Source organism: Apus apus, chromosome 1 (assembly GCF_020740795.1).
Source record: "Apus apus isolate bApuApu2 chromosome 1, bApuApu2.pri.cur, whole genome shotgun sequence".
Lineage (NCBI taxonomy): Eukaryota > Metazoa > Chordata > Aves > Apodiformes > Apodidae > Apus > Apus apus.
This window is the reverse complement of record NC_067282.1, coordinates 127599586-127623080: the sequence shown is the minus strand read 5'-3', so window position 1 is coordinate 127623080 and position 23495 is coordinate 127599586. Positions and strand designations below refer to the sequence as shown.

General features: G+C 41.9%; 1 protein-coding gene across 5 annotated transcripts in view; it reads right to left on the bottom strand.

Moving 5' to 3' along the window:
- Nucleotides 1-23495, bottom strand: part of LOC127382293 (elongation of very long chain fatty acids protein 4-like) — a 130454-nt gene that overhangs the window by 29522 nt on the left and 77437 nt on the right. For 2 of the 5 annotated variants that reach the window (XM_051613708.1, XM_051613687.1), the window contains 7 exons: nt 15625-15690; nt 13708-13895; nt 12614-12694; nt 11779-11835; nt 10228-10342; nt 9773-9900; nt 7754-8375 (listed from right to left, as the gene is read on the bottom strand). In XM_051613708.1, the coding sequence (XP_051469668.1) occupies nt 8205-8375; nt 9773-9900; nt 10228-10342; nt 11779-11835; nt 12614-12694; nt 13708-13895; nt 15625-15682 (798 nt within the window). In that variant the 5' untranslated portion in view covers nt 15683-15690 and the 3' untranslated portion in view covers nt 7754-8204. Of the gene's footprint in view, nt 1-7753; nt 8376-9772; nt 9901-10227; nt 10343-11778; nt 11836-12613; nt 12695-13707; nt 13896-15624; nt 19536-23495 lie in introns of those variants that run through there. The other 3 variants (XR_007888918.1, XM_051613717.1, XM_051613697.1) reach the window with 2 other exon arrangements.

The following is a 23495-nucleotide window of genomic DNA, read 5'->3' as shown; positions in this document are numbered from 1 at the left end:
CCCGCCGCCCGCCCCCGCAGGAGCGGATTGCGGCGCGGTCCCCACGCGTGGATTACTCGCTAAAGGGATTGCGCTCCGGGCCGCCTCGGGCTGTAAAACCTCCCTTCACCTACAGTGACAGTCGTCATCGAGAGCCCCGGGTATTCCCGGCGCCTCTCGGCGTGTGCGCACCCCTCCCTCCCCCCTCCGGGCGTCGTGAGAACAAAGCAAGGGACCGGGGCTTTTTTTTTAACCACTTTGCTTTCCTCTCCCCCATCCTCCCTCCAGTTTATCGGAGAATTGGTGCAGCACCAAAAGGTGTTTCCAAAGCCAGCAGACGACAGCATTTCTACCAGCCTAGCTTCAGGTTAGCAGTTGCAACCCCGCACCGTGCTTTCCCTTTGATACGTTCTTCAACCCCTGTCCAAGGCTGGCATGTTTCACTAGATGCACATTTTATTAAAGAAATTGAAGCAGCTTTACACAGTAACTTCAATTACACTTCAGTAAAATGATCAATGCTAAAATCTGATTTTCTATATGCAAACCATGAACTCATATATTCAAGGCCCGCAGGGAATACACTAAATATTGGTACAAATACTGCAGGATTAAATCTTACATGTATATATATAGACCACTTTTGTGGAGTTTCTGGGTTTGTAACAAAATAAAGTATAGAAAATATTAAATTACATGAAAAAAACCACATTTTTTCTTCCACTTGGCATCACTGAAGTGACATTTTCACTGCATCCTTGTGGTAGTAGTACTCATAGCTCCATCAAATAGTTTACTTAGTTCACTGTAGTTACTGTGTTTTCACCTAATTTAAAACATTACTTCTATGATGTATGCCCAAAGATAATAAAAGCTGTCCCAAAATAGAAAAACACAATTACATTAAATGGAATGGTTACTGTAAGTGAGGATTTGCTCATAACATGGTCATGTTCTACACTTCACCTCTGAAAGCTGAGCACAGACTCGCTGACCTGTTTTGCTGCTGTGCCAGTAAAGGACCACGTTACTCACACAAGTAATTCCTAGAAGCAAAATAACATTTAAATTTTCTAGAGCAGCCCTTTGAAAATAGTGGCACTTTTATTTACAGTTATTTAAGGAATTAATTTATCAAACCTCCGAAAAGCAGTATAGTAACCTTTGGGACAAGCAAACTGCAGTAAATACAGACACACCTTTGCACTCCCACAAGCCGATCTGTTACCAATGCATATGTCAAGGATTATAAGCAGAGGAAGGTCCTGCACACTGGAAAATTACTCTCTTTTCCCAGATCCATCAGCTCCTCTAATGCAAGATATTCTGACTCAAACCTTGCCTCAGCAAGGATAATTTATTTCCGGAGGAAACATCCCTAGAAAAGTTCAGCTAGAACTCCTGGAGGCAATGCCAGTCAACATTAATAATATGCACCCCAGGAACTGTGGTACCCGGCCATCACAACAAACACCTTTGAAGGCTGCTCAGTGATTATGTCCTTTCCACAGGGCCAGTCACAGCCATCTACTGACACGCAACTGTGCTTTCATCTGCATATGAATATAACCAGGAACACAACACAAAGCGGATGACTTGCAGGCACCTGTGCCTGCTCCCTCACCTCGGTAGTTTTTTCATTCAGCCCGCTGTTCCTGCGTGGGTTTGAATATATACACCTTTCTCCCCATCTGCAAACCCCCCTTCTGGTGACCTTCTACAAGGGTTACATTTGCTTTTGCTTGCAACCACCCTGCATTGATGTGACCTGTCATTGCATTAGACGAGTCCCCGAACCCCAGCCCTCTCGAGGGACGTACACACCCAAACCATCGCAGATCTCCTTCCCTCTTTCAAACACCCCTTAATAGAAAACACACATCCATTCTCAGCCCTCCTCCTACACTTCCCTTGTCAATCCTAGAGGCACCTTGAAAAACTCCCCGGTGCAGTGATCTTGCTCAGGACGGTGGCAGTCAGCCTGTGGCCCGGGGACACAGTCACGGGGGGCTGGTGGTGGGTACCACGCAGAGAGTGAGATAATGCACAGAGGGCTAGTAAATCTGCTGCCTCTCAAGAGGTTTTATCTGTTCTCCGGTTCCTTCATCAACAACAGGGAGCAGCACTTCTCTGATGCGTGGGAGAGATTATGCTGAATTTAAATTCTCCCTTGATTAAAACCCAAGTTTCTAGTCCTTCTAAATGTGTTGCCGTTTTGCATCCTGAATTTGCAGGCAGATGAGCTTAGGCTAACGTGGAGAAACAGACTTGCCCACATCATCTTGCTGAAAGCCTCACTGAAAACTTTATGAAGAAAATGCACACTATTAATTAATATAGCAGGAAAATACAGCTGCTCTGAAAAGCGTTTTCAGTAGAGTATAATGACTTTCTTCACAGCTTTAACAATTCTGAGCATCTAGGATGGTATCTGTATATGTGGGTACACAGAAAGAGAGGAAAAAGGGGTAAGAAGATGATGTTAAAGGGGAAGAAACATTTACTCCAAGCAGGGAATTTCAATTCTTACTTAGCAATTCTTATTTAGGGGCAATTCTTATTTAGGGGCAATTCTTATTTAGCAGCCCTAATTTTTAGAGTGCACTGAAAATACCAAATACTTTCTTGAAGGGGAATCCTACCAGCAGAAAGCCAAGGTACTGGAGAGAAAAGATGACCTGCAGAGTAGTGGGACATACCAAATGCTAAGCTGTGCTACTAATGTTTTAACCAGGCACTCCCTGACAAAGAATTTATTCCTCCCCATACTTGTGACTTAGCAAAAAATATTTTCTACCTTGAGCACACAAACGCAGTCAGTGCCATACACTCCAGCACCGATTTACCATTCTCTCCAGCTCCCACTGCCACTCAGTTCTTCTAATCCAATTATAATGCCTGTTGTCATTCCCTCTCACCAGGTTGTTGCTTTTTTTCCCCAGTCTGTTCCACACAGCACCATTAGTGGCTTATTCTGCAGCCTCATTTGTAGGTTTTCTCCCGAGGCTGTAGACAGGACTCTCCCGGTTAGGCAGCATCAAGGGGCTGCCTAATGGAATTCTTTTAAGATTCCCTACCTTCCCAGCTCACACCAGTTTTGCAGAGGAAGAAATGCTGTCTGAGCTAGAGATTGTCTTCTCTTTCACCTAAAGGCAGGTCTGATCCCCAGTGCTACCTTACCAACCCCATGACAAGGAAGAAGAGAAGGACCATTTCCTCCTGCCACGTACAGCATCATGCCAGGGACATGGATAATACATGTTCATGCTCAGACTTGTGTCATCACGTGCACTGTATGTGAGACTTCCATAACTGCTCCCCACCTTCTGACGCATTTTTAGCTTTTCACTGGCCTCCCCCTCCTCTTGGGTACTGGGGCAGATGAAGCTGGCTGATCCAGGCTGGCATGGGCTGAAAAGCAGCATCCAAACAGGCCATGACGCAGCAGGGATGGCAGTGGTGTGGCTGCTGGGAGCTGTTGTTCAGTGGGACACTCCCACACAATGAGTTGAGTGATCCATTACATGTGAGGACTCAAATGTTGAGAAATGAGCAATGCAGTCTGCAGGGGCTGCATTCACCTACCCCTGCATACACACAACACACACATGCTCCCAGCTACCTGACTAAGGACACCTTAAGGACCTTGAGTCTTTTCGCTCCCTCTTGGACCCTCCCTCTCACTGACAGTGGCTGTAGAGCTACAGCCTCACCAAAACAAAAACATAATGCTGAGATGGGGGAGACATACATCAGCATCTAGAGGCACAACCTGTCCACAGCACTCCCGCTCAGTGCTGATGGGGCTAGAGACGTGTTTTGACACGTTTGGTGTGGACAAGGACCCCACCAATGTGCCTTATGGGGCAACACAGATAACTTCTTTTTTTTTTTTTTTTTATCTCCATGTGTTGCCTAAATAACAGTCCCATTCAGGCAGATGGTAAGGAAGTCAATCTGAAGGCAAGAAGAAACAGAAGGGGTTAAAGGCAAATCCATGCCTCCTCCACTTGGATAATTCCCCAGCAACCTGATTCTGGGTTGAGATGATTCAGGCTGGAGAGAGAGACTGCTACAGTCCCAAGGGGAGACCCCAGAGAAAAGACTCTTATTTCCTGTTCAGGAGGATTAAGTACAAGGCCATTGACAAATCACAGTAAACATCTGGATGTAAACACTCCAGCTATCAAGGCCCAACCCATTCAGCTAATTCACACTGTTCTTTATACAGGGTCATCTGATTTTTTTTATTGGTTAGCTTGGAGATGTTTTACATCTGTATCAACAGGTTTTTATTTATTGTACAAAGCAATCTACTGTATCCTGCTTTTGCTTTATTATTAATTGTTTAGAGTAATTCTTCTGCCTTTTTAAAAAACACTGCACATTGCCATATTTTCTGATAGCATGTCTATATAAAAATGCAATACTTTAAACCCATCCATGTTCCTGCATTTTATATTGCTTTGTCCAAGTTCCTCTGGAAACATTCCATCACACTCTGATGGAAAAAACATTAAATAGTAATTGATTTTCTCTTCTGTATTTTATTTTGATTAAAATGAGAATCCTTCTCATTTATCTTCAGAAAGAAAGTAAGCATTGAGTAAATGGTCTAGTTAAGTAAAAAGTAATTTGATCAGAACATCCATAATTTACATTGACTTGAAGACTAGGAGAGATGCTGAGCACTACCAGATATCAAGCTTATTTATTTAAACAGACTACTTGCATTATGTGAACTCTGAGAATGTATAATGACACATATTTTATAAGGGGGAGACTTGGCACAACTGTGCCCTTAAAAGTAATTTGTTTAACTTGAATAACACTCCAGTCTGCTCACAAAGCAAAGCAGGCTGTGTAGCTGAGTGCACTGGTTTTCATACAGCTGTGCCATCTTTTTTTCCAGTGAAATCTGCAGGCTTTGTCAGTGATATTGGTGGAATCAGCATTTGGCCCAGAGTTTTTCACAAATCCAGCTGCAACAGGATATTTTCAATTCACCCTCAGAGCTTTGGACTCTGCCAGACAGCATGAATCATCCAAACTTGCAATTTATAATTTCCATCCCTTTTGATTTACAGTGCATTACTGTGATGTAGTCTTTAACTCTAGGCACTTAATCTTAAAGCAGAATTTTTTCTATGCCTTGATTCTCTTCTACATGCCAGAAGCACATGCCTCTACTCTCAGGCTTTTCTCCTGTCACAACAAGTGGCCAGTACCACCTGTGATATCCCGATTTAACAAAGAAGAATGAAGACATGTGAGTGCAATCTGAAGGAGGAAAGAATCAAGATGCAAAGCCATTCAGCTGTACCTGTGCAATTTTCACTGCTAGTGCAAATACTCTTGCAAGGCAATTTTGTTTTCAGCAGTTGTACTCCATCCCAATATCTATTTTGGTACACAAATCATTGTGTTTCTGGGTCAACTTCATCCTTCCTTATCACTCAACTGAAAATACTTAATTTTCATCCTATGGCCATTGAAGTCACACTGACAAAAAGCTCTTACCATTCTAAAAGTGCAAGACCAGACCACTCACTCAGGCTATAAAGAAGAGGGACAGGAATAGATAGATCTAAGGTTGCATGTCTAGGACAAATAGTTACAGAGGCATGCAATGTAGGTGATCAGTCACATACTACAAGTTGTCAGGTGGCAATATTTTGTATTGTACACAAAAAATAAATAATTTCATATGTTTGTATTTTGCTACCAGCTATGTGGCCTGTGACAGTCCAGAAAGCAATGCAGTAAGCTCCATCTCTCTCTCTCTCTCACACACACACACAGACATTAAGCTGCATAGGCTGCTTAAAAAAAGCTAAATGACTTATTTATAAATGTATGCATTTTAAAAAGGAGTAGAGTTGCAAAAACATTGCATACTATCATCCAAATTTCCTGTTCATTTCTAATTTCTAAGCAGTCATGAACTATTAATATATCAAGGAAAATAAAAATATTTGATGCTCACTCTGGTATAAAATTATTAGTGAAGCCTTAGAAGATATTAACTACAATCTGAAAAAGCTTATATGAGGAGAAACTCAGGTTGAGACCTACTTGAGATCCCCTCCTATACAGGAAAACCATCTAAATTAATTAGATTTCTTTGCAAGCACAGATAATCTAGCCAGCTGCAAGAAGGTATGCTCTACCAGGAAACTAGGTGGCCAAATGTATCTATGGTTTAAGCAGGATAGGGCCACAAGTGAATTATTACATGGATAGGAGTAATGAATAGTGAAACAGCTTTACTTGCACTAAGTCTTCAATGCTGGAGAGGCCTCTGGAAAAGTCTCAACATGAACACAGTACAGATACACAGCAGATTTTTTTCCTGCCCTACCAAACAAAGGGAAGAAGAGAGGACCCACCCAGAGGTGTTATTATTTGAAGGTTAAGCAAGAAGTAGCATTCTAGTATGCAAAAGCAGTATAATTTCCATAGTAAGTGGCATGGAGGAATATTTGGCTTGAAGAAAAACAGCTAGCACATGGATGTAAAATAAGCCCTGCTTCAATTTTCATACCACTGAAAATCAGAAGAAAGACTGTTCAAATCAATGGGATTACATTTATGATGTATCATTCTGCTAATGTAAACGAATTCTTTGTGTATGTGTGTGAATGGGAGGAGAGCAAGGAATAGAAGAATACTTTTATCTTATACATGTGCATGTAGTAGCTAAAGGAAAGGTTTGGCATATGAACACAGACCAGAGATCAACAAGTAGCATTTAGTTTGCACAGCCACTGAACTCCAGATAGGCAGAAAGCAAACAGTTTTTTTCTCTACATCCATTTGCTATGTTTGGGCTAGTTTCTGATCCTCTGGACATTCCCAGAGGAGTTAGACTTCTTTCCATTTGAAGTGAATTTGGCTGTGCAATGGCAATGCACTATGTTAGGAATTCTGATCCTCTCCTTCAAGAGTTGTGTTTCAACTGTGAAAAAAGTCACTACTCCACAATACTTCAACAAAGCAGAATGCAGTCAATAAAGACCACTTTGTAGTTTAAAATCTGAGCTAGGATTTCAAAGCATTGCCAGATCAAAACTTTAACAGTACTTAACTGTCTGCAGATGAATATAAGTGCCAAATCGTAGTTGTAAATCAATTTAGAAGCAAAAAAGTAGCCAGTAAGTGATGTGCTAAAGTCAATGGAGCTATGCAGCTTTGCACTGGCCAGTGAATTGACTTGATACATTTTGCACTAATATTTGTACAATTAGGTAGTGGAGGTCATTACTTATGGTTTTATATTTGATGAGAAGTAAAATTTCAAAATACTCATAATGATAGCATTGTTGTTGTTGTTGTTGTTATTATTATTATTATTATTATTATTATACTGGCAGAAAAAAAGTTATTAACAGGGAACCTCAATTTATTATTTCTATTTAAAAATATGACATCTATAAAGAGCAATAATGCTAAGTAGTCTTCATGCGAACTTCAGTTCTCTCCTGTTACGAGAGCAATCAAAGGCAAATAAGCATTCCAGAAAAAGGTACATGATGATTCTTACTGCATTAGTTTCTTACTTAGGATCAAAGTGTTAATAATGCCTTCTTAAGCTTCAGAACAGGGAAGGAACAGAGGCACACATCCAGCTGAACAATGTAATGTCCAATTTCCTTCATGCTTATGCTAATATAATTAAAGCATCAGGGCTGTAATTCACCCCAAACCTACTGGGAGCTTCCTTAATAGGAAAGGCTGGGATGGAGCATACAGGTGAGTGCATCCTGCAGTCCCAGTTAGTTCCTGGCTGCTGCTGTCACCTGGACTCAGGCTAGAGGCACCTGACCCTGCCTGGTTTGCAACAGTAAGCTGAGACAATCTTAGGAATGCAAAGAAACCCTCTGTGGCCTAAGAAATGAGCCAAGAATGATGATTGCACACTAGACATTGCAAACTGAGCTAACAGATGGAAGGGAAGATCTTCTTGTACTGATTCCACAAAGGCTGATGACTACTTGGCTTGGTTTTGCATCAGCTTAATTAAGCCTGCTCCTCAACACCTTAATCCTTGAGTTTATGATCTTCCTTTTTTCTTCCTAACTTGAGATATCTGAAGGCAACCATGAGTCTGCACTCGTGAGCCTCACGCACACTTCCCAAATATATTTTCTTCATACAGTCACGTGGGAAACAGCAGAGAATGTGGAAGTTCATCAAGCTGAGCCCACTCTCTGCTTTGGTTTTCTTTAAGTTAGCTTCTCCTGCTTCCCCCTAATGTAGGTCCGATAGTAGAAGCGTAGGAAGAGTGCGATGAGGCTGAGAATGTATAGGAAGACTGCAGTGTTGAAGCCATCAGGGAATGGGCATTCTGTGAAGAGGTTGTAGGAGGAATGAACAGCAATGGCTACAAACTGGCACTGGAAGAGGGGGGGAAAAAGAAGCAGCCAGATTAGGAATCCTCCATGAGACACACACCACTGACTGCTTTGTCCATCATAAAGCATATACATACTAGGTAACATACTAGTAGTATCCTCAGCTCAGACTACCACTTGCTTGCCTCTCCTGAAGAATTTCTCTTTCAAGCCCAGCAATGTTTCTCCAATGTGAAAAGGTGCCACGTGCCCTCCAAACGCTGAGGTTTGCCCACTGCTGCAAGGAGCAGGTTTGGAATCCAGCCTCTCCCAGCTAGGAGCAGACCTCTGCCCTTGTGCCACTTCTCTGCTACAAGCCAGTAACCGAGACCTTGGAATATGGAAACTAAAGGTGGGAGACTCCCTTCTCTTCCTCAGTGGTAATCAGATTATTGTACGGCTTATGATTTTGGTATGCATTTTAGCTTACAGAGAGGAACTACCAATGCTACTTTTATTAATTTAAACATTAGTAATTTTTAATTTTTTTTTAAATACCTCACTGAGTCACCTGTCTCAATACTCTGAAGCAAGGAGTTCTACCTACTGAAAGTATGTTAAATAAAACTTGTTTTCCTGTGCTATATTTTGCATTACAAATACCTTTTCACTTAATGCAATACTTTCTTGTTCTGCTTTTGCCATTCAGGCTAAATAGGAATTTCAGACCAGCCTTCAGTCCACAACTATTTTACATCTACCCCAGCTCTTCCTTCTCTCCTCCAGTAACTGTGTGTTTTTGTTTGCATAACATCTCTTCGTATGGAATTAACTCTCCCACATGTTAGCTGTAATAATTGTCCTTGTCTGACACATTGCTTTTATGCTGAATCTTTGAGAAACCACAGGGTTGTCAGGATTTCTCACCTCTTCAGGGAAGAGGGAAAGAAAATTCAAAGGGATTCTTTACAGAAAAATGCACATATTTTTTCTTTAACTTGTCTGTTTGCCTGCAGTTACACATTCTCTTCCTTTCTGAAGAAACAGAAGGAAGGCTGCCCAATCCCCTGCCTTACTGAGAATCCAAAGTTTTCCCAAGTTACCACAGAAACTTTTCAAAATCAAGCTCTATTTTCAGGGCTCCAGAGGAGAAAAGGCTGCCCTATACAACAGAAAAAGGAGAAATCAAGGTTTTAATTTGTTTTTCTTTCCTTTCCATTACAAAGGTGGGGGCTTATTAGTTGATATGGTCACTGAAGGCTGGTTTTGTGGGAGTACTATTCAAAGCAGGTGACCAATCAGTTCACCTCTCATAGTGGTTCCTGATGACACCTAAGGACACGGTGACTTCTACAGGCAGCAAACAGCAAGAATTGAGCCAGTGAGGGGACAGAGACAGACAGCAGGACCATCACACCCGAGACACAGAAGTGCAGAGATGAACAAATGGAACTGATTACCAGCTGCATGATGGTTAGGTAATGCTTCCACCACAGGTAACGGTGCATTTGTGGTCCCAGGCTGGACAGAGCATAATAGCCATACATGAAGATGTGTACAAAGGAGTTAAGCATCCCAATAAAGAAGGCTGAGGAGTAAAGAAGTCACGGTGAACAAGACACACAAACCATTCAAGACTAACCCTGTGATGAGCTCACAGCCACCATGATGATGCTTTCAAAAATACATTGAATCACCCCTATGCATGAATCTTCAATCCAAACTCTGCTTAGGAAGAATATCATATTCTCCCTTCTCATTTTGGTATATATCCATCCCAATCTACTGTTTAGATACTAAGAAAGGCACCAAACTTCTGACTGAAGCATTCTTTACTGGTGTAAAGGCCATGTAGCCAATGTGGCTTTCAAAAAAAGAATATCCCAGAAACTAGTGTAGGGCTATGTAATCATACCTTGTCCTCCAGGCACATATTTGACCCCCAACCACCAGTTGAACAGCATAGTGCCATGATGGTACACATGCAGAAAAGTCACCTGTTCTTGTTTCTTGCGTAGTATAAAGAAAATCTGAAAGAAACCAGAAAAAGGAAAATCTTAAGTTGATGTGTTTAGACAAAAGATTTTACACTAAAAGTGGTTAAGAGTAGTTAATTATTATTCTCAATCTCCCAAACCCATTTACTCTGCTGTGTATAAAACTGGTGAAAATCAACACATGCAATAGATCTTACATTATCTGGAATGGGGAAGAACTGGAGGGTAGAATACCTTCTACAGAGCCCCAACTGTTTTTACCACTGGCTTCAGGTCCCTAAGTCAAAAAAGGGCACACCTGAGTCTTTTAGTTTCCATATGATTTGCAGTTGCTTAAGTTTGGTGCTTTTCAGGACAGAGGTTAGATGTTTACTGATACCAGAAAATGATCCACAAAAAAAATGTGTTGTGTTGAATGCTCAAACCCTTCTGGAATTTGAATTAGTGAAGAGAATTATTCTGGCAGATGAATATGTGTCAGGTCACTGTATTTTGTTGTGCACACGTGTACACGAAAAGTGAAACTGCTTTTCAAAGACACAGGGCTTTCAAAAAGCTGCTTTTGTTGCTCATGAAAACAGAAAGAAAACTGGTTAACACACTGGCCATGGGCCAAGGAGGGCTCCACGTGCCGATTCACTTTTCAGACAGTGTGCTGTCAACTTGTCCCCCAGAGAGCAGCAGACTGTGAAGTCTACGACAGGCTAGGACACAGCTTACTTCTGCTGACCAAGCAGAGAAATGGAATTCCCTTGTTAGTTCAGTCAGTTATTTATAATGTAGGAAGACACCTTAAGACAATCTATAAAAAAGTACTGTCTTCAGGTGAACTTTAAATTTTGTATGGGACACAAACCTTTAAGACACAACTTTGGGATAATCTGTGGCAGCAGAAGCAGCAGGACACATACATATACATTTGCAGTTTCTTTACTGCTCAACTAACCACTGTTACTCAGCCAGACTGGCAATGCAGATCCTGTCTGGCAGCCCTAATCAGCTGGTAGCTAAGATCTTGGGGGACCATCTCACAATAGCCATGGTTAAAACATCTCCCCTAACCCTGTGGTTAGGAGGGAATTCCCACCCACAGAAAGGATGCTGAGGAGTGAAAATTTGTGGCCACTGGTATGGAGACAGGCAACTGTTACAGCAGTGATTCTTTTCTGGAAAGAAGCTTTTGAGGACGCCAACTAATATGATACCCGGGGGTGGTGCTAGACTCCTGCAGGCCAAGCACTGTCAAAAAACCAGCATGCTGAAGCTGAGCCCCCTTCTTTAACAGTATCAGCCTTATTCCTACAAACAGGCAGAGCAGAATCCATGAAAACAGTATTTCCTGGAAAGCATCTCCCAGATCAATACAGGATCGAGAGAGGACATTACTTTTGGTACCCTGTCCTGTTTTGACAAGGGAGTAATTTATTCCCAGCAGCACCAGTCCCGCTCAGGAGCCGAGCCCTCCTTACCGTATCAAGTAGCTCGATGACTTTGGAGAAGAAGAACCACCAACACACTCTTGCCATCTGCTGGGCAGCACAGAGAAACGCTGTTAGACCTCAAAGCAAAATCACTGCTCAGACTATCCGCCTGAGTTTTTCAGCTATGCACTATTGTGAGCGCTGCCCATCTGGGATCGACAGCAACGGGGAAACCCTAAAACCTAAAGGGGTTTGGGTTTGGTTTTTTTTTTTGCTTTGTTTTGGTTTGGTTTTTCATGGCTGTTGCTTTTTCAGGGTGGGAGCTCAGTAAGTAATGTTGATCTGGGGGGAGGAAAGGCATTCAGGGTTGCTTTGGCTGGTCAGATGACTGGTTTGCTAAGTTGCTTCCTCTTTGAAAAGGCAAGAATGAGCTGCTCGGAAAACATTCCTAGCCTGGTGCATCTGAAAAACTGAAAAGATAATATCCATGCTTGGATCTGTTCAAAGTCTGGGCATATCTGGAAGAAAAGCATAACAGCTTTGAGTTAAAAAAAAAAAAAAGAAAAAAAACCTCATTCAGCATTTTGGAAAGCTATTTTTAGTCAAATCTCTCTGCTAGTCAAATCTATTTTCAGACATAGGATTCCCCTCTCTCCAGTGATTAAAGAGGCAACTGAGGTGGCAATGTTGATTGAGATTATTAATTTATAGACAACTAAAGCAAAGTGCCATTGTTGAAGCAGACAATTAAGTGAAATAGATTTACAAGCAACAAACTGAAGTAGAAGCCTTCTTAGGCATGCAAATTGCTATTTAGCAGCAAAACAATCTGCATACCCACGGGAGGAGCAGGGAGTAATGCAAAGTTTGTATAGTACTGTACCCTCATTCCTAGTTCACTTTGGCTGTAATCCACTGGCTGGCACAGGTAGCTGTAGTCATCCAAGATTGAAGTTACCAGAAACTGAAACAAAAGAAAAGCAACAGAGACCCATTTTCTGTTCAGTGTCATCTGTTAAAAAAAGATGTGCATACTAATGCTGAGGTAATAGGGTCTCAATCTAGTAGTCAATGACAGAAAAACCATGCAAGTTACACAGTTAAGAAAATAATAATATCCTAAACCAAAATACTTCACATCCTCATTGAAATCTGAAAAAGAGGGTGCTGTTTGACCAGAATTGTAATTCTTTATGTAATCACCAGAACGCTCAAAAAATGCTTCTGCAGGAATAGTAAATTTTAGGTTTCAGAATCTTTTTGAAAGTAAACTGTAACCAAGTAACAAGTAACCAGCACAACTGAACAACCAAGCACAGGTAAGCAATTTTCATACCTGTCCTCAGATCAAGTAGTATTTGCTCAAAAAATTGCAATTTGCTTTAACTAGATGTAACAATCATGTTATAAACTGCCAGGGCAAATTTGTTGACATAAAAGTGTTTTTCAAACCTATTCAGCCATACTCTCTTGAAGAGTTTTCAGTGGCCTACCTAAACTAGGCAAAGCCATGTAGAAAGGCTTATGCATTGTGAACACGTAGAAAAAAATGTCGTCAATTGTTTTTGGCAGCAGGAAGCTGCAGTGTGCTTGGAACTCTTGGAGAAGACCACATGAGTTTGGAAAAGCAGTTCTCATTCTCAGCTATGGGCCCTTCACCAGCCAGACCCAAGACAAATGGAGGAGGTTCCATGTCTTCTGTATGTTCTATGTCTACTGCAGAGATCACAACTTTCAACTTGTTCACTCAGGAACCTTTCAGTGTCATTTTTATGAATGAAAGGATGAGGAAATAAGGCATGCTTTGGAAAGAACGCTTTCAACAGGGCAACACCATTCCTCTTGTGGCAAAACGCAGACATACCCAGGTTGGCTCCCGCTCTCTTCATCACAGTCCATCAGAAAAAGCTGTTGTAATTGCTCTGGCTTTCAGGCACTTTCTGGATGCTTGCCTAGGAGCCAATCCTGCCTCCTCACCTCATAGAACATGTAGGTTGATAACATCATCATGGCGAGATTGTAGGCCACAAGCAGGCCTCGCAGCTTCAGCGGTTTCCGCTTCTGCATGTAGGAGGGTCCCAATGCCACGGCCGAGAGGTAGAAGGCAAAGAGAAGTGTGACTGGAAGTGGAGAGTGCACCAGGGGCCACGGGTCTGTCCTCGGGTCTGAAAAGCAAAACAAGCAGCCAAAGCTGGCACATCCCATATGCTGTATGGCAGATGTATTGAATGACTTCCCTTCAGCACGCTCTTTGCTGCTTGCTCTCCGGCAAAAAGAAAACTGGTGTCTGATGTGTCTGTCCAAAGCAGTACTGCAGTCATTCTCCTACCCTGGAGCTCCATGTGCCAGACTCTGCTAAGAGGCTCTAGCACATTTGTGTTTCGACTCTAGTACCTAGAAGACTGTTCTGCTGAATACCATCCTACCGCAGCACAGCAGCGAACAGACCCTTCCTGTCATTAGCTGGATTCCTCATCACAGGCTGCAGGAGTGTCCCACACACAGGTGAAAGGAGTAGTTGAAGGCACACTCAGGGATGTGAAACTGTGAGTATTTGCAACTAAATAATAAAATTGTTAAAATTGCTGGTACTGTTTCCTTCCTGCCCCACAATGCTCAGGACATCTGAAATTCTCCACCTCTTAATTTCTCTATCTACTTATAGGGCAGACTCCCTTAAAGCATGACATTTAACTGGAAAATGACAAAACACTTCTCCCTGCTAAAACTGCTCTTCAGCTCCACAGCAAAGGGAAGTGCAAGGAATTTTCTACCATGCCTCTTAATCCTGCCTCATCCCTCACCCACAGAAATGCAGGATACATTGTATCTGCAGAAACATGCCAGTTCCCATTCATGCTTTCCTCTCCTATTCCCGATGTGGTCACTGCTCTGCTAAACTACCTCAGCATCTCTCTTTGCTCTTCCTGACCTGCCAGTCTCAAGGCCAGACTCCTCTCACTATTCCTCCTCTGGGATCCTTGCAGAAATCTTCTGAATTTTAGTCCTTGGCTCTCTAGTGAGCCCATGGGCCTCAGGGTTGTGGGTTTTTTAAACATCATCACTGCCCATGCGACTCTATTAATCCCTGCCCCTTCTAAATCTAACAATTCTTTACTGTTCGTGTTATGGGTTTTGCCAAGAGCTCTTTGATAGTCCACTTCTGGATTTAACAGTCCAGCAGAAGTCCACAATCCCAGTTTAGACTCTCTCCTGAAATTCAAGTCCTGAAGCATTTCCAGCCTGAGCACTATGTCCCTGTCCTTCTTTCAAAGCAGCCATGCAGGTCTGCCATTCTACCTTCCAGCCAATTTAGGGCTTTTTCTTACAGCTGGGGATCCAATAGAGCCCTGTGGGACCAAACTGGACCTGCAGAAGCTCTAGCTATTGAAGACAGAAATCTCCTAATCAAAATGCCGAATCTCAAACACAAAGCAGTGGTTTCTATCAGTGTTGCAGTTGATAATAGGTTTTGTTGGCATTACAAGGAATTTAAACCTCAAATTATTAACTCTTTGGTTTGCTAAGCTTTCCCCTGCACATATAACAGGCATTTTTGAAAATTCATTTTCTTTAATATTCCGGACCTAGCAGGCTATCCTAAGCACAACTTCCTTATCATTCTATCAGAGCCCATTGTACATTGAACAGAAAGCTGTTAAGAGTTACCTACTATGGCCAGGGAAAACCCCCCATTCCTTCAGTCCTTACTCTGATCCAGCTGGAGTGTCCCTGAGATATACTTCACGACTTAAAGGAAGTTCATGATCATGGAGAAGGAAAAGGGAAAATCTGGCTGGTGAAAAAAATGTGGACTTATACAAAGATCATGTTTCTTCTAGATTTATTCTTTATGATCAGGCTTTTAATGTGGAAATTCATATCTCTACCTACCTCCACTTTCAATGACCCAGTTGTAGAATTCCTGAGTTTTCTGCCAAGTTGAAGCCATCTCAAGCTCTAGAAAGAAATTAAAATTAGCATGCCCAGGTTCAGATTAACCCCATTTATCCTAGTCTTGACTGAGTCTTGAATAAGGAAGCTCCTTAAACAAAGGCTCAGGACTAGAGCTAATTAAAATAAAATAGTTTGCTTTCTGTAGAAACTGAAATTTTGGATGAGGATTAGAGTAATTAACCCCCCTGTAATGATTAGCTATTTAACTTCAATTCCCAGATTTTGACATTTTGTTTCAGTTCCCCCTCCAGAAGTATTCTAAGGAGCTGCATGCAAAGTCCCAGAGGCAAGAGCAATGTGTACCATGTTGGGAAGTCAATCGTGTGACTTTTTTTCTAACGCAGTGTAGGCAGGACTTTCACACAAGGATACACACCAGGTGGGATAACTGCATCCTTCTGTGAGCACTCACGGAGAGGCGCAGTGCTAGCAGGCAGTTTGGGCTTAATTCAGTACTGTTGCAACTCCAGAGATGTTGACTGAGCTATGTTGGCTATTTGGCTTTCTGGGGCCCAACTGATACACTAAGTTAATTTTGCTTTATCTTGTATACATTCTATAATACAGTATATTAGAGTACTCATATATAATATACTCCTCTTCTCTGCTTTCCTTTAGAAGGAAGAGCTTTTCAATGGCATTTAGAAATTCACCTAGAAAACATTTTCCTGCAATTACTTTCAACAGCTTGTGTTATCTGCCCTATTTCTCTCCATTAGCAAATACACAGGAGCAGCTTCATCCTGGTTTTATCTCCTCCTGGTACTGAGAAAAGCACATTTACTCATTTGACTCCATAGACTGCTGAGTACAGGAGCACCCCCACTGAGTATAGGAGTACCCCGCCTCCTTTGGACCTGTTTCCTACTCTCCTGTGCTTGCTGGATCCCTGCAGCACAGTAGCTTGTGCATTACACAGCAGGGAAACTGTAGCCTAATATAAGGCATCTTATAACTGGTACAAATGTGTTTTAAGGAATCTTATGAATATAAAGTTTCTTCAGACCACATAGTTCTTCCTGGTACTACAAATGCCTAAGAGTATATCTGGCACTGTTTACCAACTGTACTTTTGATTTTGCACATCTGGATAAAACCTGTTAAAATTAACAAGGCTCTGCTGCAATCCAATTGTATACAGATTTACTCTGGTGAAATGGAGCAAGCAACAGGACTTGCTGTACCTACACACCATGTCTGCAGACCTCACAGCCTGCCATACACCCACGCATACCTCATGGTGTCAGTGACAGAACCATACTTGCACAAATTTCTGTCCTGCTGTCGTTTATTGTAGTCATAACCCTTTTTGGTGTCTTTCTCTGACACATATCCCGAGACCCTCAGGACAAGCACATCTCATACACATCCTGACACAGAAACACACGCCCTTGTAATCCAGGCAGAGTCTGCCAGCAGAGAGATTAGCTAGTGATTATCAGCTGGCTCAGTCAAGCCAGCAGGGATTTCATGTGGTTACATGCCCTCAGACAAAGTATACGCATTCCAGCTCAACTCCACTCCACTTCCTTTGCTTCCTCTAAACCCCCAGCCTGAAATGAATGGGAAAACTTAGGAAGCAAGAGCAGACTTACCCCAGCAGTGCACAGTTGGCTTCGTGGCTCCCTTTCTCCAGGGGTGTCCTCAGTGTACAGCCGCTGCTCCTCTCCCTCCGGGCTCACACGGCAGGCAGCAAAACATGAAGCCTCAAGGGCATTAAGCAGACACCGTGCTCAGCTTTCTTCTCCACCAGTGAGGTGAGTACATCCCCTGCCAGGTCTCACACAGATGTGGTGGATTTTCACACCTCTCAAGAGCAGTTCAGCAGTACCCACTGTAAAGCCACTGTGAGCTGCGGGCACTGTGGTGTTTGTTGTCTGGTAACTTTGCTGGAGCAGAGGTTACATCACATACTCCTCCCCCTCCCCCTCTCGCCTCTACCCACATGGTTTATGAGATTAGGGGACCAGGAAGAGGAGGAAAAAACAGCAAAGAGGACTGGCATTCCACAGAAGTGAACCACTGACCTTTAGAGTCATGCTTGGGAGTCTGGCCAAATCTTCATGTAGGAACCAGGCCAGGTTTCTTCTGCCAGTTTCTTCGGAACAAGTCAAAACAGCTTTTCAAGGGTAAAAGATGAGGCAGCATACCTGGACAAGACCCTGAACAAGACCCTGAAAAGTAGTCTGCTTGGACCACTCTTTCAGCCCATCACAAAGGGCTGTCAATGAGCCTTCTGTGGGATCAAAAGAAGTCCAAACCACAAAATGAAGGAGCAGAGAGTGATGGGAACACCCCGCCCACTCGCTCACACAGGGAAGGTAAAGCAAACTCAACTGCAGTCATCCCCATGTATGCAGTCTTTGGCCCCGGGTGAGTCACATTTACTGTTTTTACAAATTTATGAAAAATTTGTGTGGAGTTTGACAATGATGCTAAGTTTCCTCCTCCATGATCTCCAGCAACCCCCCCTATCAAGTAAAAAAGCTCGGAGCCTTGGTCAGCAGTGGCTCAAGTCAGTCAGTGCAGTGCATGTGATTCAGCCCTGTGAGGAGGTGCCAGTGCAGAACAGGCACCCTGGCCCCGTCCTGCCAAGGAACACTGCAAAGCCAAGTGACAGGGTTCTGCTTGGTTACCTGAGGTGGACCTGCACTTGGATGCAGATAGGCGCTCTTATTTTCCCAGTGGGTGAAGCTTATTAGCAGAACTCTGAGAAAAGAGAGTAGCATCATACCCTGTCCCACTGTGTTGTGTCTGTCGCCAGATATATCACAAGCACTTCCAAAGGGCAAAACATCAAAGATTAGCTTTCAAAAGCAGGATCATTAGACATGTGGTGATTGTTACTCATCAAAACACTTCACTTGTTGATGCTGCTGGACAGCTGGACAGCTACAGTGTTTCTATGACTTGTGGAAACTAGGAACAAAATCAAGCAGATACTTTTGGAAAATGTGATTTAAGTTGTAGGCTTTGTATTGTAGAGGTGAGGGGGTCAGAAGGGGAACCCAGTTTAGAAGGAGTTTTGATCGACCTTTGGTATGAAATGGGGTTCTTTGGTTGTTTGGGGTTTCTTTTGTTGATCCAGGTTGTTGTTGGTTCAAGTTCAGGGAGACAATGACAGTGAACTTTACTTACAAGTTTTTGCAGAGCTCCTTATAAAGGCTCTTTCTCAGATATTTTAATTGCCCATTAAAGCAACAGGTTTAATTTCTAAAGTGTTGGTGCCCAAGTCTTTAAAAATGCTCTGTGATTTATCTCTGTGAATCAATGGAGGTAATAAAACAGAGCAGCCCTTCTTACCCATCTACTATTTGTAGATGGGATTGTGTTTTATTACTTCTATTTGGTAACTTAAAGTAATATTTGTTGAGCTAATTATACTGATATATATAAGGCTCAAAAATATAAACACAAACTTTTCCATCAAACTTTTTATCCATGTGTAAAAAAATCAGCTGAAGTGAATTTTCAGAAACATTTAATTTGGGGCAAAGTGTTTTATTGTTAATGTAAACTGAAATGTAAAAAAATAATAATAATAATACTGTGAAGCATATTTCATTTTTTAAAACCTGCCCTGTTTCTGAAGTATTTCCAGTGGTACTGCTGCAGATATTCATTAGCACAGCTGGCAGATGGAGAGATGACATCAGTTACATGATACTTTTGCACTCCAAGAATGGATACTTTTACACTCCAAGAATGGATGCACACATCCAAGCAAGGATGTCAGTACAACTGTGAGGGCAGCTTCATGGGGAACACTGACAAAAGCCATTGAGGCTTTTAGTTTCAGAAAAAACTCAATAGAAAAAAAACACAACAACAATAACAAAACAAACAAAATAAACCAACCAAACATACAAACCCCCCCCCCAAAAAAAACAACAAACCATAAACATTGCTTCTTCACTGACATAGCATTAGGGGAATTTTGACTGCCAAACTGAATTGGGTTTTTCATTCAGTGACTCGTCAATAATAAGGGCATTGCAGGAACACAGACTACAGCCATAGTAATAAGTATCTCAGCTATGTACAAGGTATGACAGCTCAGACAGGTCAATCAGAGATTTAAAATATTGCCTATTCTAAAACCTGGATATTTCCTGTATGCAACATGGGTATTTGCCTCAAAATAATTATCAGTAACAAATACCGACATTAAAACAGTTCAGAGCACTTCCAGACAATGCAGATGTTGTTATTTGGTCCTCTGATTGCACAAGTGAACAGAAGAGACCTGCATCAATACTTGAGAAAGACAAGGAGCAGTGAGCCATTTTCATCTGGATATCTAGAATTGTGACTTGACCCTTTAACCAACCTAACAGTAGTTTAGTACGGGTTCCAAAGGAGATGAAAGTCTGAGCCACAGCCAGGCCAAGAGCTCCACTAGTTTCAATCTGTTGTCTGAAAACCCACAAAGGTTTTCAGAGTCATAGACGCATATGAGCTTGGAACATCGATCATGTGACCAACACATGAAAAGCAGGTGGTTTTGTTCCTTTATTAAGGAACAAGGACAGTTGTGCGTACAAGGAGTCTCATGCTTACCTCTCCCATCACATGTAATATGACTATGACCCAACCACTTTTTTCCCATACATATGACAGCCTAAGGGAGCCTTCTTTTGAGAAAATCCTGCTAGGCAGAGTGGCTTCATGGCAGTGATCTCCTCTTGAGCTGGGACACCTCTCAAGTTTGCTCCTCAAGGCAGGGAGACTTTTTACCAATGGCAGATCTTTGGCACGTGACTGAGAGCATGCTGAATTCATGATAATGAAACATTACTAACCCATGAATCTATTAAATATTGATTATTATAAACTTTGTGTAGATAATTTCATTAGACATAAACTGTTGACCAAGTCTGAGAGTAAGACTGGACCTAGCCACAGTCAAGCTCCATCAGGGGTTTAGAAAGCAAGGGGGTCCACTTTGAACCTCAATGGGAGGGACTTTCTTACACTTTTGCATCTCTAGTCTCTGTAAGAATCAGAATGACTCGACTGTAACTCAAATTTCCTTTGTATGTTTCTTCCATGCAGTAGTAAGTAAGGTGAACCTTGCCATCAAACTTACTCAGCCTTGGTAAAGCACTGTTAAATTTTGTTAAATTCCACTAAATTTTTTGAACTCTGTCCAATTCTTTTTTTTTTTTTTCAACTCAATAAAACATATTGCTGCTTCTTGTGACAAGGCTACATCATGATGATGCTCTCAACACCACAGATCTTGTCAGATTTGACAGGCCTGTGTGCTTTGATTTTCCTACCTACACTTCATACAAAGGAGATATACTATGGTACACAGCCCAAGTTCTTAACCTAATGGGTTCTAACCTCATCTCTCGTAGCAATGTGGTTTTTTTAACTGTGAGCAATTTAACTGTCTTGCAAAGTAAGATAAAAATTGCTTAACTATGTACAAATTTATTTTAATATAGATAAAATTTCTTGGAAAATGACAACGGTTTCTTGCTATTAATCAAGATGTTACATCAAATTTAAGACCTTATTTTTACTTTTCTGAACTCCAAACTATTACTGTATTATTATTTCACTTCTCTGCTGAATTCAAATCAACCCCTATAGGGCAGGAAGGTCCCAGATGCAATATCTGGTCTATGTCCATTTCTCCTGTATTGTAAGATATGAGCCATGCTTATGCAATGCCAATAAGCAACAAAATACCCACCCAGGAAAAAAAAAATAAAATAATGCCTGAGATAAGTTTACCAATAAAGCATACTAACTTTCTTTAACAGCTCTTAATCTGCAGGGATGCATGGGGTGATAGTGTAAAAAATGGAAGACAAGATCTCTTCTGTAGTGGAACACATCTTCAAATGATATCACCAGCTTGCTGAAGTCAACAAAACACCAAATAATAGCAGCAGGAATTTCAGACTGGTTCAAAGAATACCTAACCAGTAAAGGCACCAGAACCTTAACTATCAGCACTTTTTAAAGCTCTGAAGTGATGGGATATCTTCTAAAACTTGCAGGAAAACCTGAACGGCATCAAATTCCCTTCATATAGAATGAACTGAATCACACCTCTCAAGTGTTACACGCATGCAGATACTCATATGCAGTGTTTTAAATGCAGATATTCAAAATTACTTGTAACTTGTGGGCCACCTGACCCAGAATGAAGTCCAAAGGAAAATGTGCATGACTAGTTTGCAGCATACGTCCTGGGTGGCACTCTCCTGACCTGACAGAGAGTCCTGGAGTAGGGGCCAGGACTCAGTAAGATGTAAATGTCAAAGCTGCAGGTGCCACAGCACAGGGAAGAAAGTCAAAAAAACCCAAATCTCTCATTCAGTTCATATCTACATCTGCACTCTTGCTAATCAAGGCCTGCAGCCACTTACGGGATAATACACTTCCTAGGGTGAATGTACTCAATTCATGAGAAATTCAGTGACAGAAGCAGACTGTCAACACTACCAGCAGATGAAGCACTGTCTTGCTCCTTGACTCCAAAGAATGCTCTGAATTTCTGAAACAGCATCTTCGTGATCATATTTGTTGAGGGAGTTGTGTGTAATCTCCCCTACTTCACACTCTTTAGTAACCACATCAGCTTTCTATTGCTAACAACACAAATAAAAAGCAGCTGGTTTCTCAGCAGTGGATAATGTAATAATAGATGGTTTTGCAGCAATAAAAATTCCCACAGAACAATAATTGAATTACTTAATTTGTTTTCCTAATATGCAATTTCCAGCTTAGATATGTTTCTGGAGAAATACAGTGATTTCAGGTGACAATCAACCATCATTAAAACACTGAAAACCTAACCAAACTTTTCAGTATAATTGTGCCTAGCCCACAAAGGTCTTGTGCATGAAAAAAAATCCAAACTCATATCTATTTAGAGCAAACAGAAGTCCCTAAGATGTACACTGAAGCAGCTGAAGGAAAGAGCTCCTTCTGGCACAGGGATTCAATTCCTTGATTGCCACTCATACACCAGGCAATCAATTGCACAGACCTTAGAAGGTTTAGTGCAAATTACAGAAAGAAAGGTTTTGGCAGAAGTACTGAGCAGCCTGACTCTATGCATAGGACTGGAAGAATCCAGCAGCTCTTCTGTAAATTATAGTCTTACAAACCAGAATTTTAACTTTACCAGCATAGATTTCTCAGTTTAATTATTATACATACAATATAAGAAGCATACTCTGAGGTCCCAGAAAAGTAATTTAGCCTCTCTATGTCTCAGTTTCCAAATCTGTAAAACAGAAGGAAAACTGCCTACCCCAGAGGAGCATGGTGAGGATGACCTGCAGTTAGTGGACAGCTGTATCAGCCATCTTCCACCAGTCTGGGTGCAAGACCAGGGTTTCTGGCTCCGAGGCTACTATCTTCATGACCTTGAGCAAGTGATTTCAGGTGGAATCAGCTTACAAGACACCTAAATTTAGGTGTCTACACCTTATCTAGCTTCTATTATACTTAGGGGAGCTCTAAGTACTGATTCACCTGCCCAAACACAGGCCCCTACTGACATGCAGAGTGCCCTAAGGTATCTCACCTGACCTCCCTCAAGGAACTTCCAGTGGCACTAGATACTTATGGGCAGGGCAGAGTCCTCCTTGCTTCGATACTCACCTTGTCAGTCTTGACTTCTTATTTGACCAGTTCTTTGAGGGAAGAATCTTCTCTCATCATATGCAAGTATCAGTCTTGGTTGTAGAAGCCTAAAACAGCCCTGTCTCCAAAGATGCATGCCCAAGCAACTTCTAGCCCTCGAGGACTCAGAAACCTTAGACTTCCATCTCAAAATCTAC